This window comes from Carlito syrichta, unplaced genomic scaffold (genome assembly GCF_000164805.1).
Source record: "Carlito syrichta isolate Samal-C Ts95f unplaced genomic scaffold, Tarsius_syrichta-2.0.1 Scaffold314643, whole genome shotgun sequence".
Classification (NCBI taxonomy): domain Eukaryota; kingdom Metazoa; phylum Chordata; class Mammalia; order Primates; family Tarsiidae; genus Carlito; species Carlito syrichta.
Genome location: NW_007258739.1, coordinates 392,464 through 413,425, shown reverse-complemented (window position 1 = coordinate 413,425; position 20,962 = coordinate 392,464). Strand labels below are relative to the sequence as shown.

The window sequence follows — 20,962 nt, the reverse complement described above, 5'->3', positions numbered from 1 at the left end:
AGTGTCAGGAAAGGCAGAAGCTCTAGGGAATACCTCTGTAGTTGCCAAGGGTCAGCAGCTGCAGAGTAATAAGAATTACAAGCTAGCTGTGTGGGCAAGCGTAGCAGTGTTTATTGAAGCAACTCTGTTGTGCTTGTCACAAATCTGGTCTCTCTGCCCTCAAAGGTATCCCCAGAACAGAGAGATCATCAATATAGTTGGTAAGACTTCCAGTTTCTGAAAACACTACCCACTTTTGTTAATTTCACCTTCAGTCTACTAAAATTTCAAGTTCTCAAAATTTTGAACTTTTTTCAGCCAATTTTTTTTAATAATCATGCTTGAAAGTGACAAAGGTCTGACATGAAGTGGATATGACTGATGGAAATGAAGACTTTCTGAGGGTCAACATTGTCTTCATATGGCATTTGTAACTTGCCTTCTCTGAATCTTAATTCACTGAATTGATCTGGAACTGAGCTGAGACCTAGTCCACCATATTGGATCTTTTCTGCAATTGCTTTTACCACATTTGCTTTGGCAGCTATAGATACTAAAGGAAAAGTGGTGAATGTCCATGAATATGCACTTCTGATGTCCACCGGATATAGATGAAAGGGAGATATTAAATCTAACATCAGTAGGTCTGAGGGCCAGTGAGTATTATCTTCTTACTGCATAATTTTGTTTAGAAATGGCTTTAATAAAAATGTTCTTTATTTTTATTTTGAGGGTATATTAAGACATAGTTTCCAAATCTTCCATATATAATATTAAATATTATATATTCGGTATTTAAAACATAAGTTGAACTTACTCTACATTCTTTGTCCAGTCAGGAGGGTTACTCATTGTCATAAACACACAGTTCGTCAAAATAGTGCACATAATTAGCATGCTAAATAATGTAGGTTATCGTTAAGGAACACACAAAAGAAAATCCAAATCTAAGTATTACATAAAACTAACATTGAAAGTCTGAACTCCAGCTCAGCCAAGACTCAGGGATAAATACGTTGTGGGCAAGTCAGTTAATCTCTTTAAATTTCAGTTTCTTCACCTGTAAAATGTGAGTAACAATATCACCTTCATAGAATAGTTATATAGATGAGAGATAATGTATGAAAAAGTATATCAGAATAAGGTATTTTCACAACAATTATTCAATTAATACATTTATCTTCAAGAGAACTTATGTGGGAAGACTGTGTGCCACCTGGAGTTGCAGTTTTTCAGCAGAAACCATTGACCTGAACTAATTTAAGCAATTAGAATAGCGAATTGTTGAAGAAGGGCACATGTCTACAATATTTTCTCAAACATATGTTATCTGATATAGTTGAGTGCATGCAAATAATTTGTAGTCAAAGTACAGAACAATGCTAATTGTTGGGTTGTTCTATTTCAACTAAGTTCAAACAAGTGCAGCAGTATTGGGTAGGATGAAAAGTGAATATTCTTGAAGGTCAGGATTTAATATAGTGCACATGTAATTAAAATTCAACATAGCAAAGCAATCTTGGGCAGGTCACTAAGCCACCTGTGTCATTGAATCCCACTGTGACTCCATTTACTTTTATACAATGGAGCTATAATGTACAGATATCATCATTTTGGCATGAGATTAATTAGGTGAGTTAATAAAATGAGTTAATATGTGTGAAATGTTTGGAACAGTGACTGTATATAAGTAAACACAAGGTATGCTCTAAGTATTAGCTAAAACAAATCAACAAGATGCAATAGAATTATGGAGGTGAGAGGGACTTTAAAAAACAACTAGTCTTATCGCTACATTTTAGAAATTAGGAAAATAAAGTCTAAGCTCTATAGAAATTGAATAATGTGTCCTATATGTTTCCTGCCCTCAGGTCCAAAATTCTTTCCACTAAGTTTACTGCCAAAACAAAAATTTTCCAGAAGTAAAAAGGAAGGTTTTCATCAAATGACCACATGATGGCAGTAAGAATACAAACTAGGATTAAAAACTTTCATAAGTGTAAAAACCCTGAATATATAATTTTTATATTTCAAATCTTTGCGTTTTAGTAACAACATATTTATAACACTAAGAAACTTCCGGCTGCCATCCTAAAACTAGATTGGCCTTTTAAATTTTAGAATCCTTAAAAAAAAAAGTAGTATGAGCTTATAATAATGATAATAGTATTTCTCTATTCCTTATTGCCAAAGATAGCAAGTGAGACAATCAGAAGTGAAGTTTTTCACTGATGAATATCATCAGCAGATGTATTTAATTGCAGAGCCCTTTTTAACACCAACAGGAACCACAAAACCAAATCCTTTAAGACCATTTGGAAATATAAACTCAGCTTCTTTTATTAACTTCCAGAGTCTTTGCTAAACAATCAGTTTCACATGGCAAAGTCATAACTCAATTACTTGAATTTGAAATTCAGGCAATATTCTAGTTCTTTCTTCACACACATCATCAGGAAGAATCAAGAATTTACTAAGTACTGACCAAAGTCTCCTGACATTCTCCCATGGAAAATATACTTTACAGGTTTATTCTAAGAGATATTATATCATAGCTATAGCTAAGTCTGGAGGTAGACTTCTTTGTTATTATGTCATGACTCTCAGCAAATCCTACACAATCACAAACTTTGTACGAAGACGATAAAGGTAAATATAACTATCTTAAAATAGATTTGTAGTGTTCAATATATACAAGAATTATTAGAAAAATAATATACACACATACATGTTTATATATGTAATGTTAAAAACTTTGTAAGTTTCAGTAACATTTATGTGATTAATCAACTTTAAGAGTAAGGCTTATATAACAAATGATGCAAAATTAGAGCGATGAAAATGATAGAATATGGACATTTCCCAACTTAATTTTATATTTAGCTACAAAGTACTTATGGATTATGTACGAATGGTTAACACTGATCACTTGAAAAAAGGATATGAATGTACCAAAATCTTAATAGCTATTTTCCTAAGAGGGTTGAAGGGAGTTAAAATGTACAGGGCAGAGGTGGCACTGAACCGGAAGATGGCCTTCCCTTTATTCAATACTATAAAAGTCTGTAAGATAGGAACACAACATAGAAGTATGAGAGTATAAACCATTTAAACTCTATTATCTATTTGAGTTACTTTTTATAATGAATTATTCTAATGTTAAATGAGAAACCAGCACAATCACAGCTTTTAATGTGCCCCATGAAGATAGACCATCACTGGATCTCTTCTTAACTAGAGAGGAAATCCAATGATACCACTTACCTTTTACCTGATACTTACCAGCAATTTTATTGTATATAAATATTTAGCCAAGATAATTTACTTATTTTCTTGATATTTTAAATCTGAGTTAAATCAAAATGTTAAATGGGTGCACATTTCATTTCATTCCAAAAAATTTAAGGCACTACCTTCCTTTTATAGTGATTCCAGCTTTCCCAATTCAAATATCTTGAAAATTAACCCTGTGGAATGTAAAATCATTCAACAGAACTGATACTATTTTTGAAATAAACATTCTTATACCATCTATCCTAAAAAAATAAATATTACCACTCTTCATAATTTAAAAAAATGAAAACAGCCACTGTCAAACATACTCTTGGGTTAAATGGATATATTCCAATAATTGATTCCCAGAGGCCAAGTTCCCCAGAGAGGATCCATTGGCCAGGAGTGCTAAGTTCTGTATTGGGATTTCTGAGTTAGCTGACATTTAATTCTAATCCCAATTGAATGCCTATCTTATGTTGTGCTTTCTTATTACAGAGGAAAAGTTCAAAGCCACTAAAGAACCCAGGATCTATGAATGTGAATGGAAATCCATTCCAAAAGTTAGACTTATTTGAGATCAACTGGCAGTATGCAGATAAAAAATTAAAGCTGCAACATATGATGATTATAAAGGGTTCTGACACATTGTTTCTTAAGGCTTTTACTTATAGTTAGAGAGAGCCAGTGTTGGGAGAAAGCCTTTTTCTCTGTGAAGAACATATTAGGGGAAGAGAATTTTAAGATTAAAATTTTAAATTCACGTATTCTTCAAAAACTCTGTGTTTTAGGCCTTGGGATGTATACTTGCACAGATTATATTATGACATAGCAACCATTAACTTTATGTGTATTTTCTACTAAAAATCTTTGATAATGGTTTACTTTCTACATTTACTCTTCAGGTCATTAGTATATACCTAATTTTTTCCCTCTCTACCTTCAGGATTTTCTAAATTTAAGTGATTATCACCCAAATGTTAATTTAGTTGCTGTTTGAAAGTAGCACTTCCTATCAGGTATGGGTAGAATTGCCCTAAATGGGCTATGACAGTGTGGTCCCTCAAATGGTGCTGATCTACCAACCCTCCCTGGTCTGTGATCAATAAGTACAGATTATGGAGAGTACGTGTTTAGAAACTGGTAAGGAAATTTGACCCACTGATGTTGTGTCTGTTGAATCTAATAATAAAGGAGTAGGGAGTTGTAAATCTATTTTGTGTTTCAACTCTCTAGGAATTTTTACTGCATTTTCTAGAAGAATAGGGACATCTCCTTCACGATAGATTTTGAGAAGTACTGCTCTCTTACCTCTGACTACATTCCCTCTGTCAACTTTGAAAGAGTTTGAGTTCAGAATACAAAGAAAACTGTACCGTGAAGTTCACTTGCAGGAAGAGAGAGTTTCACATGTGTTTACTTGAGGAGCAATCATCTGTAACAAGACTATTTAGTCCTTTTTTTCTCTGATTCATTCAGGGCTTCTGTCCCTGAATGATAGTGTGAGATCATCATAAAACAAGTGAATATGTGCAATGCAAATGCCTTTGCCATAGGGAATATGAGATGTAAGGACACAGGCCCAAAATGAGCCAACTCGGGGCTGAATATGGTCCAAATCTACTGCTTATGCTTCCTTTCCCCAAAATATGCTGACTAAAATCTGATAGAAATATTGAGGGCTAGGGCAGGAAAACCAGTAAAAACATAACACAGAATACATATTTTTAAAATAAGAATGTCTTCACTTCAGACACTAATTCAAGCTAATTTTGAAACAGATAAAAGTGATATAAAGAGATAATGAAGGAGAAATTACAATCCATACATGTACTAAATCATGGGCTGGAGTGTGAGGGTGATCAAGACTATAGTTCAGTAGACAAGGAAAATAACTAGGCTCATCCTGAGGTGACAGAACCATACTCAGAAGAGAATACCTCTGACTCCTTGGTCACCTTCCAGCCCAAAACATGAACAGAGATAATAAATGAGAAAAATAGAAAAGATGGAGGATGAGTAGTAAAATAAAATGCAAAGCTAGAGAGGCCAAAAGAACGGATGGGTTGGGGGTAGGGAGGGAGAGGAAAAAGTCTACCCTGAGGACTAAAAACTAAAAGAGAAAACATTGTAAAAAGTGAACAAAGTGGGGTCCAAAAAGGGAATATACGTAGAAGTAAAAAATGAAACAGAGGATACTAGAGGTTGGGAAGAGCAGAGGAAAGGGGGGCTAGAGAGAGATTTGTTAAAGGATCTAAAATTACAGCTGGAAAGGAAGAATAAGCTCTAGTGTTCTTTTATCATTGTGGGAAGGTTATAATTAACAATAATATATTATATAGCTCCAAATAGCTAAAAAGAGAATAGTGAATGTTCCTAACACAGAAAAATGATAATTGTTTGAGATGATGGATGGATATGCCAATTGCCCTGATCTGATCACTATACATTGTATGTATCAAAACATCTCTATGCACCCCCAAAATAGGTACAATTATGGGTGATAATTAAAAAAAAATTAAAGGGTGCATCAATGACTGGATTCAGCAAGGTGAGCTTAATAAAATTACTGTACCCCTAATGCACATATGTAATTATAAACCTAAAAGTACTCTAACATAGAGGAGTTAATACTTTGACACAAAAGTTAAAGACAAATGGACATAATTCTCAATTGTTCAAGACTTAGATAAAAATTTTTATCTAAGTTTTATTTCCTTTATGTATACAACTCAAATAATGTGTAGACAATTATTTTGTAACTTGATATTTACAAGATTTATATGCACAATGTGTAGATATTAACAATTTGAACATATAAACGGAATTAATGAGGTTTTATTGTACAGAGAGGTTTGTTCTGGTTTGGTTTTTTACAAGACATGTATTTGGGCATGACATTCTTCCTAAAACTACCCAGGAAGCTGCAAAGAAGGTCAATATTAGGGAACTGTTATTATAGAACTTCTGTGATTTCTTCTTCTCAGGTTGAAATATATATGTTTATGTACAAACTTTATGTGCATTGCTTTAAGGTTTTTATGAGCTTATTTTAAATAGTCTTCTGATAAAGCAACAGTATTTATACTTCTCAGAACTTTTTTCATATACAGTTGTATAGCAACTCAACATCTAGAATTTTAAATATATTATCACTTTCATGTCCATGAGTAAGTTCTGTTTGGAACTTTAAATTTATTATCTGAAACTAATCTTATGTTTATTTCCTTACCTGTCTATAGCAATCCTCCATATAGTTGCTTACACAGCCAAGAAGTCAATCATTTTGTTTATAAGTGTGGAGAATTGATAAGAAGATACTTGTCCCCAAGGACTCTCAGATATATATTTTTCCAAACAGTGGTTTTGATGGCATTGGAAGAAGAGAGTCAGAGGGAACACTTCACTTATAACAAATAGTTAAGTAAAACCAGAGTTTTCAAGTATATAGATATTTGCCTTTCTCATTTTACAAGTAAGAAAGGGATCTAAAAGGGAAGAATTCAAAGACTAGCGAAGATATTATTGTATAAACAAATGTTATATAGCTTTAAGCTAATCAGGATTTATGATCTGGTCAATCAAGTGACAGGTTTACTTTTTTAAAGAATGTATTGGGTGACTTATTACAGTGAAGTATCTTAGCATCGATTAAATCTAATAAGTTCAACAAAAATTTCATGAATGCAACTCCTTGGGATAATATTTATTACATTAAGTCACTTCAATAAAAAATACTTAGTTCAAAATTGTTGGTGGAGTAGAAAAAGCTGACACAGTAGCATTAAGCCGGAAACAGGCTTCTCTTTATAACTCAAGGCTGATAGGACATTGACAAGACTGGGTTCGTATACCAGTGCCAACACTTTGCCGTTTGGTAGAATTCAGTCACGTCTACGACTATTCTCAAAATTTGTCCTCCAGTTCATTTGTTACAGGGTCAAAACAAATGCTTTAATTGCAGTTCTACAAAGGAATAGAATAGCAAGAAATTAATGAAATCATTTAACATGTGAAAAAGTTTCCACCTCAAACAAATTTTGAAAAATCACACTGTGACTGAATTAGAAACTAGATTTTAAGAAAAATCACTTTATAGACATATTTGCAGGAATGTAACATTTATACAATGGGGGTTGTTCTAGATTATCACTTCTCTCTTCATAGGTAGTTACAAAAGTCAGGTAACATTTATTGAGCACCTATATGATAAGTTGCTAATATAGATAAGTATTGCATACACCTGGAAAGTATCACAGGCCAAATTTAGTTCCAGTTGTTAATTTCAATTCAAAATACATATATTAACTGTTTGGTGCAGTGTTTGCAATGCCCTGTGCTATAGTCTAAAAGGAACACAAAGATATGTATTATGATTCCCAGAAGTTTACAAACTAGGGAATGCTCAACTACTTATATTATATTACTTCTATTAACTACTTATATTAATAGAAAAAAATAGAAGAGTTAGTGAAGGTTTACCTAGATCAGCATTGTCCATAGAAATATAATGTGAGCTACAAATCTGAGTCACATATATGATTTTTACACTTTTTGAGAGTCATATTCAAAGAAAAAAGCAAGCGAAATTAATTTTAATGTTTTCTTTAATCCAACATATCCACAATATTATCATTTGGGAATAAAATCAATATTAAAAATGATTGAAATACTATATATATTTTTTTCATGATAACTCTTAGGTCTTTCACACATGGACTTGCCGTATTTCAAGTACTCAATAGGTACACATGGCTAATGTCTGATGCATTGGACAGTACAGACCTAAACTTAAACCATAGTTCGGCTGGTCATACTCTCTTCAGCAATCTTTGCCATGTAAAAATAATTACCTATTTTTTTTTTTTTTTTTGAGTTGGAGTCTCACTGTCACCCAGACTGTAGTGCAGTGGCCGCTCCCGGCCACTGCAGCCTCGACCTGCTGGGCTCCGGTGATTCTTCTGCCTCAGCCTTCCAAGTAACTGAAACTACAGGTGCGCGCTACCACGCCCAGCTAATTTTTTTGATTTATTGTAGAGATGAGGCCTCGCCAAGTTGCCCAGGCGGGTCTCGAACCTGCGGGCTCAGGCAATCCACTCACCTCAGCCGCCCAAAGGTGCGGGATTACAGGCTGAGCCACCAAGCCCGGCTAATAATTTCCTATTTTAAAGAGAAAGCAAGCAAGAAGTTATGCAGAAAAACTGGTAAACACACCTGATAATCCATAGTCTAGAGATCTGGAAAGCAACATTTATTATATTTTAAGAGTGTAAACTCTGGAATCAGATTTGTGGCTCAAATGCTGGCTTTGCTGCCATTTAGCACTGAGATCCTTGACAAGTTACTTAAATTTCCGTGACTCAGCTAAGGAATAAGTACTTAATTCATAGAGTTATTGTTATTCCTATTCAGTGGGTCAGATTCGGATGCCTACTATTTTGTGCTGTTAATAAATAACTCATATGATTCTACAGTAGCAGGACTGTTTTTGTTACCTACTTATTATAAAAATTTACTAGTGATTGCCCACATTACCAACAATTATGTTGTGTACATGAATTAAAATCTATCCCTTTAATCTAACTGCATAGTCACCGAGGAAATAATTATTTAATAATGACTTGAAAAAAATTGTTATTTATGAAACTATACTTGTCACTGTCTAGTGATCTTTTTGTTTGTTTCTGGTTTTATAGAAAGTGATTTGTTTATGGTTTTTTCCAGGATAGATATTAAATTTAACAAGCCATAGTTTTCCAGTTTATTTTTCTAAATATAACCTTTACCTTTACCTTTATCTAAATCCATGTTTCTTAAACGATACAGTTTAAGCATAGGCTCTAACTTTGTGTTTCATCTAAACATTATCAAAACATTGTCAAATAATAGGACTGACTCCAAATGTATTGCACTTGTCTGCTCTTAAAGTAATTCTGTCAAAGGCAAGAATTAACACAGGAAAGTAAACTATGACAATGGACAATATACAAAATGTAGAATGTACTACTGGTTGATTAAATTTATCCCTTAGTCTTTCCTGTGTTTAAAACATAGGCCATTTTCAACTTGAACATCAGTTGTGTTTTAAAAATGCATTTGGAAGTCAATTATTTGTTTAGAACTTATAAAATATCTTTCCATGGAGGATATATATCTTGTTGCCAGATCCAAAGGTCTAACTCTATTTTTAAAAATCTTTTATTTTTAATTTTATTTTTTGAGTTGAAGTCTCACACTGTTTCCCAGCCTGGAGTACAGTACCACACACTCATAGCTACTGCGTCCTAGACCTGTGGGGCTCAGGTGATGTTTTTGCCTCAGCCTTCCAAGTAGCTGGAACTATAGATGCTCACCACCATGCCAAGCTAAGTTTTTGATTTATTGTAGAGTTGAGGTCTTGCCAAGTTGCCCAGGTGTGTCTCCAACCCCTGAGCTCAGGCAATCTTTTTGCCCCAGACTCCTGAAGTGCTAAGATTATAGGAGTGAGCCATCAGCCAGCTCTAACTCTTAATGATGTATAATTCTGAATTAATGGTACTGTGAAATTTTACCACCATGTAAAAGAAAGTGTTATGGTAAGACTGGCAAGAATTCTAAGTTTGGTTGTCAGGTACACATCTCTCCCCTGGATATAGCCCTGACAATCAGACCAAGAAAGTTTCCTGGCTCTAACTCCTTCCCAGAAGTGGGATCAACCTTCTGCCCAGTTGTAAGCTGCTCAGGAAGAGGTTCCAGCAAGGAGGGGGAAAATGAAAGCCATGTGGCCAAAAGAGAGATGCTTCAAAGTTTTGGGTGTGAAGTACAGCATAGAAGGTCTAGATATTTCTGTAAGTATATATCTCTGGGATATTTCTCATGCTGGGCCTATTCCATGGTATCCAATTCTTGGTTTTTTTTTTTTTTTCCTGAGGACCTTCTAAATGGTCTCATCTACTTCCCTGCCTATTTGCTATAAACTGTGGTTTCAAGCCAAGATTTAATTTCTTTTCTGGCTCACTGGAGGATGGAAATTTTTCTTTCAGGTTCTCTACCTGACTCTGAAGCAGGCACAACATACTTAACATGTTTTCTTCTTTGCTGATCTCATTCAATTTTTTCCTTTAGACGGGAGTGATCACTAAAAAAACAACCAGTGACTCTTGCCTACCTGTGACTCACTCAGCTGTAACATATAACCTTTACCCAACAACAAATGCAGTCTTTAAGCGCCAGATCACAGACTAAAATACTCACAGAGGCTAGGTGGCAATAGGTACCTGCCAATTTGGGGCATGCAAGTCAGTGATATCAGATCTGATATTTCAAGAGAAATTTAAAATATGCATAATTGTGTGCATCTGTGTGCACATGTGTAGGATCTCCTGATTTATAAATGTTAGAAAATAATTTAAAATTATGAACAATATTGTATTAGTTCAACAAAATATGTTTCTGGTCTCTATGCTTCATAATCAGATCTTAAAAAAATTCTGCTACAAGCTCACATGAAGAAGAATAATTTATTTCCAGAGAAGAGTGTATAAAATTGCTTATTCCTGTGCTTTAGCAGGGTAGAATGGGAGGGTTGAGGCTAGTGCAAAAGATAACTCCACAGAAACTACCTAGCTAGGCTCCCATCTGCTGGGGAGGCAAAGGCCTCAACCTCTACCTCAGCAGAGAGGAGGAACTATACTCATAGTCAAAGAAAAAACTGGAGGTGAGATAGTTTTCATCCCTGTATCATTAGTACATACCATGAGTTTAATACACTATTATATCTCAGCTGATTTTTCTTTGACTGAAAAGAACAAATTTTAGTCCTAGCTGGATTACAAGCTTGCTGTATGAGAATTATGAGCAAATTATTCCCCCCTCAATTTCTCCAACTAAGTGAAAAAGATTATAATATCAACCCAAAAGTTGTTTTGAAGATGGAATAAAACAAAAGGTCAATGTCCTTAAAGAATTCTAAAGTGCCAATAAAAATATAAGAATTAAAATATTAAAAATTAAAATATTAAAAATGTGCTTCTGTATGTCCAGCTCTTAAATGTACACATATAGGAACATTTCTGTTTCTCAAAGCAGTGCCAGTTTTCACATTGGAATTTTCAGGTTCAATTATCTTTCTCCCCAAACTTCCTATCTAAGCAAACTGTCACCATCAGCTTTCTCTGGTCTGACACTTAAACATCTCACCTCCAAAACAGATTCTGATTCAATTATTCTCCATCTTCATTGTCAAAATGCTAGACCAAGCATTAATACAACTCCCGAATTATTTTTTCTTTCCAGTTAACTTAATCTGCTCTACATAGAGAAGTTAGAGTGATTTTTAACAATGTAAAGTGGACCATGTCACACTAGTACCCAAAGACTTATTGGGAATTCTTGCTTTGAAAATAAACTTCAAACCATTTAAGAGGTATTAAAAGGTGCCCTAGCTGCACCTCTCAACCTCATCTTATTCTCTTCATACATATTACAGTGCAACTCTGTTTTATGTCTTCTTCTACGTTTTTCTCTTTCCCTGGAAGACTCCTCTTTCTTCTCATTTTAAAACTTTGGATCTCAGATTAATGTAATTTCCTTACAGAGGAACAAAATTTAAGTTTCCTGACTTGACCTTCTTTGAAAAATAGATGCTTATGACCCTATTAGAATCTGGTGAGAAATGTAGTTTTCTAATTACTTTAGAAACTGATCCAGAGCACTGAGTCTCCAAGATTTTAGTTTCTGCAAAAGCAGTAGATGCCCAAGTGGTGAAGTGACCAGTGAGGGTTTGGGAAATTCTGCCAGCCTAGGAGACAAGAATCTTGCAAAGTGACACGAGTAGGGAGCAAGATAGCAGCACTAGGTTTGTTTAGATTCTATCACTGATTCTCTTTTCCACGGGTACCATTAGTGCTACAACTGCAAATCCAAAGCAGTGTGGCAATGGGCCATAGAAACTCACTGATCTGGTTTTTAATCTAGTCTCTATTACTTACCAGCTTTGTGAGGTTAGGCAAATTACTTAACCTCAGTTTCATTATTTTTAAATAAAGAAAAGATCTATTGTGTAAGGACACGAGGATGACATAAGAACAGCAAATATCCTTCCATACAACATAGAGTACATAGCTATTGTTTTTGCCTGCTTAGCACCTTCTCTAACAGTCCCATTCTCTTCCTTTTGGAGAAAACTTCTGCCTCATTGTCTGCCAGTGAGGTCTACATGGAGTTAACTCTTCCCTTGGCAACGGCAACGGCAGTCATTATGTGACACTGGCATGGTCGAGGAGATCATTACATACTCTAGGCTATAGTGACTGGTTCAGACAATGTCTTGTGACCCAAGTAGAACAAAGTCTAGGACTTTTGCTAGAGATTTTGGGGAAAAAAAAGTGAGTTGTTTTTTGGAGGGGTTACAAGTCTGTAAGATGCTAGCTTAGTGCTATTGGTGACTATTTCTGCCATCTTGTGGAAGAGACAGCCAGCAAATGAAACCAACGTGGGTGAAAGCAGAACCAAACATGGAAAAGGAATGTCCTGATGATGTCATTTAAGGTACTATATCTTTTGATATCAAAACCATACACACTCCACACGTTTCCTTCTCTCCTCCCTCAAAAAAGTAGTTTCTACTGGGTTTTGATCACTTTCAATTGAAGGATCTCTAACAAATAAAGCAGGTACTCGATAAATGTTAGACGAGATTTTATTTACCAGCATTATAATCTTGGAACTGTTTCTGAACAGTGATGGAAGGTGACAAAGAAGAAAGGGACATAAAGAAGAAATAATGAGTGTCAAGGAGAAAGATTTGGAAGTCAACTACAGTGTCTAGCAGGTAAGGAAGCATCTGGGCGACTGGTTATTCTAGAGTAGATGATTTATATGCAAAGAACAATTATACATTGGAGACTGCTTATATGACAATTAGTTGAGTTATAAACTTTTAACTATCATCTACTTTTCTGATTTCCTATTAAACTACTTTTGCAAAAAAAAACCTCCCTGACCCCAATTAAAAACAACTTTCTCCATCCAATACAACAGCTAAAAACTCCTGTAGTAATGACTGACTAGGCATGAATTTGAAATCACAAGTTCATGTATGACTCCTTATGTAGCCCAATAAGCAGGGAGTGTGGGCCAGGTATGGTGACTCAGCCTGTAGTCCCTGTACATTGGGCCACTGAGACAGGAGGACTGCTTGAACCCAGGAGTTTGAGACCAACCTGGGCAATATAGTGAGGCCTTGTCTCTACACAAAAAATTTTTAAAAATTAGTCAGGTGTTGTGGCATGTATCTGTAATCCCAACTACTCAGGAGTCTAAGTCAGACAGATCACCTGAACCCAAGAGGTGGAGGCTGCAGTAAGCCGTGATTGGGCCACTGCACTCCAGCTGGGGAAACAGAGTGAGACTGCTACTCAAAAACAAAAACAACAAAAAAGCAGTGTGCATCTTTTCAGGACAGTTGATAGAATGAGAATGAGTTATTTTTAAATGGTCCCTGAGAAAATCAAGGAAAGAATACTTTTTTTTTGAGTCAGCATCTCTGTTGTCCAGGCTGGTGTGCAGTGGCACGCTCATGACCTCAGCCTTGACCTGCTGGGTTCAGGTGATCTTTCCATCTCAGCCTTCTAAGGAGCTGGAACCACAGGAATGCATCACCTTGCTGGCAGATTTTTTTATTTATTGTGTAGATGAGGTCTCACCATGTTGCTCAGGCTGGTCTCAAACCCCTGAGCTCAGGTAATACTCTCACCTGTGCCCACCAAAGTGCTGGGATTATAGGCATGAACCACCGCGCCTGGTGGAAAGAATACATTTTTAAAAGCGAATAAATTTCTACATTCCATAAATAACAAATATCCATTTTTACTACAGACCTAAAATACCTCATTCTATTTCAAGTAAACTGCCACATTGTTAAAATGATATTTTCTCCCATGGTAATAACAAGTCATCTGTAATTTTAACAAGAACATAAGAAGGAAGAAGTTTTTTGTAATAGAGAGTGGATAAAGAATTTGAATGTATAGCCAAATGGTGCAAAAATCAACCCAAGCTATGAAAAGGAACTGTGAAAAAAACCCATATGGTGCATTCAAAAGCTAAAATGTGCTTTGCTGTTACACAGTTAAAGTAAATAAATAAACAAAAAGAATTCAACCTGCAATCATGTTCTAAAGATCACTGGAGTAGAGCTAGGATAGTATGAAAAGTTATGTGATTTTGTTATTATAGCACTGTTATTACTGTTCTTTTCCCCCTGAGTTCTTACCTTGGACTTCTGAAGGCCTAACACATCTGAGAGTCTGAAAAGATCCTAATGCTTGCATACAGCAGAAAGTTTTGTGAGATGATTGCTACTCTTTCTTCAATAATCACCACAATATTGCTGATCATGGGTTAAACCACTTTAACAATTTCAGTAGAATATTTGAACATTATATAATTTGCACATTTTAAACTGGGGCAAAAAGGATAAAAATATGTGGGCATATGTCATCAGAAGATACACCATCAGCAGCGACATTTGTATAAGCTTACTGACATTGTCTTTGTAAAAGATTCCATAAATTCCATGCATATATACCACTGCACATTAACCTAAAATATAACATAAAGAATGGATTCCACAAGCATTTTTATAGTTGACTTGTTTTGTTTATTTAATATATTGTTGAGAAAGAAACCAGAGGCTTTGTATATACATCTGAAGTTTAACTTTAGGAGGTCCAGCCTTCTGGAAGTCACTGGCCTAACTGATGTTTGCATATTCCATCTCACTCAGGCAAGTCAAACTCATATCCCCAGTACCAGCAACAGTGGAAAATCTCATCCCAAGCAACATTTTCCCTAGTGTCTTCTCAACTAACGGCCGTTTTGCTTTGCCAGGAGTACTGTGTATGTGTACTGCATTGTTTTAATAATGATCAACCTACCAATTTCACTCGAGTCACTAAAATAAAATTAGGCACTAAGTATGCAAAGAAACATTGATTATTTTTTTAAAGAGTGAGATTTTGTTAAGCATTCTAACTTTTATCAAAGCAAATTAATTCAGCATTTAAATATATCCTTTAACACTGAAATAATCCAATCATAAAAAAATTAGATTGTGTACAGACAACTTATAGAAATTCTTAAAACATAAAAATGTAAAAGAAGAAAATTTCAAACACATAGCTCTATCATGTGTTCTAAGCACACCACATTAGTTTTAAAAGATTTCAGTTCTACAAAAAGTTTCATTTGCATTGTCGTTGAATGACTTACATTTGCAAATTTGCTTCCTGTCAGTTCAATGTGAAAGCCATGAGTGTACCTTACCTTGGGGAAACTCTTTCCTGATAACAATATTTCTCTTATCAGGTTGTTCTACTTGCACACTGTGATTTGTTCCAAAATGCCAGAATATTTTTCCTTCCTCACACCATGTGCATTTGAAGATAAGGATAGAAGATGTTAAGAGCAAGTTTAAAAGTGAGCGTAACAAAGTTTATAAGGGTCACAACACAAGAATCTGGCTGTCATTCCATTAGAGTTGGTCTTTTACTCTCAGCTTTAAGATGCTTCTTTTGAGTATTTTGAAAAGGTTTGCATAATTTTGTCTTTATATTCTCTGTTATATATAATTCATTATAAACCAGTTGTAACTGTTTTTTTGTGGGGGCATCCCTTCAAGACAATAACTTTTATCAGTCTAAAAGATTTTTTTTTTAAAGGTTAATTGGATGATCTGGTTCCCACATGAAGAATCACACTTTTGTCAACATGCATTAATTTGTTTTCTCTTAAAACATTCATTTATCATTTTACAAAAAACGTCACTGCATAGAAGCTGACATACTAGATTTTATCTTTGTGTGATTAGGGGATAGACACTGGGTGGCTTTAATAATTTTTACACAGTGATTACCACCAAAGAGGTGGGCCTGGATGTCTGTGTTTAGCAAAAGACCTGCTGATGATGAAGCCTACCAACTCATACCAAGAGTAGCCTCTGAATAGACTGGATGCTTCCAATGACTGTAAGTAAAGTAAAGCACTCTATGGTGTGAATGAATGTCTGTCTGAAACACATCAGAGTCTTTACTTCAAAATTAAGTAATTTCAAATAAGTTAAAAAATTGGAGTACCCACATTTTTACTTATACAAATGAAGTCCTCATAGTTTGCTTAATTTGGGCTTTGATTTTTCAGATATAATAATTTCCAAAAAACTGATTTTATAATAAAGTGCAACTTTTCTCATAATTTACAAGAGGGGACTCCTCCCAAAAACTTCAAATTTATTTGTTTAAAAAAGTACTCTTCATTTGATGCAATATACCTATTGAGACCCTTTTTCCACTGCTCAAAACAAGTTTGGAACTCGTCAGTTTTGATGTTTTTTAGTGTTTCTGCCATTTTTGTTTCACCTCTTCCACATTGACAAAACATTTCCCTTTGAAGCCTTCTTTCATCTGAGAACCAACAACAAAAAAGTTGCTGGGGGTAAGATCAGCTAAATAGGGAGGGTGGGGCATGAGGGTCATGCCATTTTTGATAAACTGCTGAACACTCAGTATGGTATAGGAAGGTGCCTTGTCATGGTGGAAGAACCACTCACCTGTTTGCCACAACTCGGGATGTATCTTCTGTAAATCTTGCTGCACAACAATGCTAGCTGGTACACTGATGCCAATGTGTATCTAGAACACTTACCTAGCAGAGGAAGCCTGTACTACAAGGGCCTGCCATCCATAAGATAATTCTGGTTCTTTTTTGGATTCCCCTTCACAAATGGCAGTTATGAGATTGATAATCTCTTACCTACCAAGATTTGGCAATATAATGTTAAAAAAGCAAAGTTAAAAGCAAATGAGATCTATGAGAAATGATTCATCTCTTCCTTTACTGTAAAATGAAGAGAGTAGTTTTTAAAAAGGGAAAGTGTATTTATACTTAAACTGGTTATATCCTAAAAAGTTTAAAAAAAAATCTGAACATAGGGCCAGTCATACTTTTGAGAGGCTCTTACCTCTGAAACTGTAACATTCAATCAGAAGTGATTTACAAAACTGCCTCAACTTCACATGATAAAATTGCCAAAATCCGCATTCATCTGACAAGGACTAACTTCACATAGAACTGGGCCAGAAACAAAGGGAGTCTATAAAAGTTTGGGGGGGTGTTTTGAGGTTCGTGTCTAATAAAAACATTTTGTTTGCTTAATTACAATCGTTGTGCCCTACTCTTTCACTAAGAGTTGCAAATGTATTGTGTCAGGTGAAGAAAATAATAAAATGTTGCAAAGTAACTAAAGTCATGAATTTAATTTATAATCAATACAATAATTTTTTTTAATTTTTAAAATACTTTTCTTTTTGGTTTGGTGAAATCATGGTTATAATGAAAGGTTGGGTGCTGAATACAAGGTATTCATTTCAAGCATAGATAAAGAAAATATATGCATTCAAATACTGTTTATATGTTCCTCAGAATATCATGTTTTTGCTTTTTCTTACCATGTTTTTGTTCATTACTACCAAAAGATAATTTGCAATTTGGAATACATTGTAATAAAAATACTCTTTTTTATGTAGAAAAAAGTTTCTTCAGGAAATTAGCTGGTTCATTGTTTATTACATGACATAAATTCAAAACCCTTAAGGCATCAAACTTTGTTTTATGAGAAATTAATACTAACATTTTCTGAAGTCTTTATGACTCATATGATTTTAAGATTCCCAAGTACAGAAAGTACATAAAGTTGTATAGTGAATATAGTCTGTGGGAAGAATTTTTTTTACTTCGTTAAGTTAGCTGCCTACAACTTGCATTTATTTCTAGGTATTTGTCATGGTGCATATGGGAGAGCTCCATATGTTATGATATAATCAATTCATTACTCATGTATATTCATAAAACACACACAAATGTGTCTTATTTCTTAAACAGAAGGATACTCAAGACTCTGTGCTAATTCAGCATGTGTTGGTGCTATGACAGTCCAAGGTATGCACAGTAGGTAATTAGCAGCAAAATATGCCTGATAAAAAACACTCACTTTCTTATTGATATAGTAGGGGTCCAGGTCCTCCAGCGGCTCTGACACCATCCCCGGAGGAATGTCTCCATAAATAAATGGAAGGTTTTTTCCAGCTTCCAAGTCACTATTTGGCTTTGGGCCATTTTCATCATCATCTTTCTTGTCTGGTTTGGGATTCTTAGCCTTTTCTTCTGCAATGCGCCTTTCAATAGCCGCAAGAGATTCTCTGGTGAAGAAGTTGAAGCTGTCAGGTCCTGGTGGTACAAGCACTGTTTGCTCCATCTTGTCATCCTGCACATTTTAATTACCATTTATTCTGCATATGAAAGTCCTAAAAAAAAACACAGATATTTTAAGGAGAGGATTAAGGAAAAAATGTTAATATATGTACATTCTTGTCATAAAATATAAGCTAAAGTTTAAATTCTTTTTCCTCCTTAAGTTGAAAGGTAATCCCTAAATAAAAATTCTTAACAAACATATTTTCTATGTTGAGCTTTGTCGAGCATCGTATGTTTATTAATTCTTCAAATGTAGCCTTAGCTGGGCTCAGTGGCTCAGCCTGTAATCCCGCGCCTTTGGGAGGCTGAGGTGAGTGGATTGCCTGAGCCCGCGGGTTCAAGACCCGCCTGGGCAGCGAGACCTCATCTCTACAATAAATCAAAAAATCAGCCGGGCGTGGTAGCGCATGCCTGTAATTCCGGCTACTTGGAAGGCTGAGGCGGAAGGATCGCTGGAGCCCAGCAAGTCGAGGCTGCGGTGGCCGGGAGCGGACACTGCACTCCAGTCTGGGCGACAGAGTGAGACTCCAACTCAAAAAAAAAAAAATATGTAACCTTAATCAAAGTGCATCAGGCTAATTACCACCATGTCACTAATGGGCTGTTCCTTCTGTGACTCACCGAGAAGGTGGAAACTATGCATACGGAGACAAAAGATTCTTATTCAACACGAATGGAGTGAAAAGAAATTGTCTCTGAGAGGACATAAAATCCAGTCCCCTAGGTTGGACATGTGACTCCGGGCCAAGCTTGCTGCAGCCAGACTTTGTGGTCAATCGAAGAGTTATTGCTGTCCTTTATCCGTTCTGAGGTTTGAGACTACTGAATCTATGACCTGCTCACTTCATTAGCCATGCTAGATCAGCTTACTTGAACACATAAAGAAAAAGACACTCTAAGGTTGAGCAAACGCCATTACTGTGACTAAGAAGTCGAAAAAACTAAGTTGGAAAGAAATTCCGAGATTGGGGCAAGGGTGAGAGAAGATAGCCGTAGGTACAGGAGACAGCAGGATTTTCCTATTTCAGGAAAAACAATCGGAAAGAAGACAAGGTGTCATTAACTCAATAGGAATTGAAAGTGTTTTTCTTCACCAAAGCAGTAATGATACACTTGCCAGTTCTGTAGTTCTATAGTGCTAAACATATTATGAAGACTTGAGACAAAACTCCCAATTCCATAAAGCAGAGTCAGACCTGATCTGATGCCAGAGGCCAAATCCCAAATGTATTGTTTTAAGGCGTATTTAATATGAGCTCAAATTTCACAGATATTACTGAGCCAAGATGTCCCAGAGCCTAAACTACCGCTTGGCCATGAATTTTATCTGGACACTGCATTAACTCATTAAAGTCAGCAAACTATGCTATGGTCAATTATAGCTTTGGTGTATATAATCTACAATCATAAAATTGCAGGCATAATTATTTTGTAAGAAGTCCTACAGGGACCTCACATTTCAAGGAAGTTCTCATTGCTGTGAGGTTTATGTTTTAGAGTGAATGACAGGAAGAAGGGAGGACTCAAATTTAAATTTGTTCCCTCAGAGGTTCTTACAGTTTACTTAGGGCCTGGAAGAATAAGCCTCCTGTAAATGAATGGAAAACAAATATTCATCCAGAAACTCTAGTTCCCCAAAAGGCATCAGGAAAATACTAGTATTTATTTATTTGGAAACAAAAGTTTAGGAATAGGAACTATGGTGCATTTCTCATAAAGGAAGTATTCTGATGTAGATAGATGTATGTATGTTTTTTATTTTTAGCTAGCTTTTGATAGAAAATATATGTAATGATATACAGAACATTCAAAATAAAATGCAGAATAAGTCTCCCTTACATCTTGTTCCTCTGTGCTCAATTCCCCTTCTTAGAGGCAGCCACTATTACGTGTCTCCCATATAGTTTTCCAGTGTTAATGAAAAGATACCAAACTCTAAAATATTTGAGGATGGTTTATTCTGGCCAACTTGAGGACCTAGACCCATGACCTAAGTCCATCTGAGGTCCCGAGAACACATGCCCACTGTGGCTGAATGGTAGCTTGGTTATACACAATTTAGGAGGACAGAAGTTACAAGAAACCATAAATCAATACATGTGTGATTTACACTGGTTCAATCCAGGGATGCTGGACATTTCCAACTATGGGCCCTCAGGCTATAGGTGGATTCAAATATTTTCTGACTGACAACTAGTTAGCATATTTATCTAAGGACACTTGAGAACTGTAAAGGAAATGGACAACTGAAGGAAAATAAGGGAGCAGAGCTTCTTTTTCTTTTTCCAAGTTTATTAATCTTTTTAATTTTTTTTAATTTTAAAGATGTGGGGTATTCAGGATTAGGGATTCAAGAGGTCATCGTACAGGTAAAGTTTAGTAAGCAGGGTTTCTTTCTTTTTTGTTTTTTGAGTTGGAG

General features: G+C 35.4%; 1 protein-coding gene across 5 annotated transcripts in view; it reads right to left on the bottom strand.

Annotated features, from left to right (window-relative positions):
* The window catches only part of LOC103274239 (sodium channel protein type 1 subunit alpha), a 137,836-nt gene that overhangs the window by 66,849 nt on the left and 50,025 nt on the right, over positions 1-20,962 (bottom strand). For all 5 annotated transcript variants that reach the window (XM_008071705.2, XM_008071706.2, XM_008071707.2 and 2 more), the window contains exons 2-4: positions 18,281-18,593; positions 2,924-3,042; positions 797-886 (exon numbers count right to left, since the gene is read on the bottom strand). In XM_008071705.2, coding sequence (XP_008069896.1) covers positions 797-886; positions 2,924-3,042; positions 18,281-18,544 — 473 coding nt within the window. In that variant the 5' untranslated portion in view covers positions 18,545-18,593. The remainder of the gene's footprint in view (positions 1-796; positions 887-2,923; positions 3,043-18,280; positions 18,594-20,962) is intronic.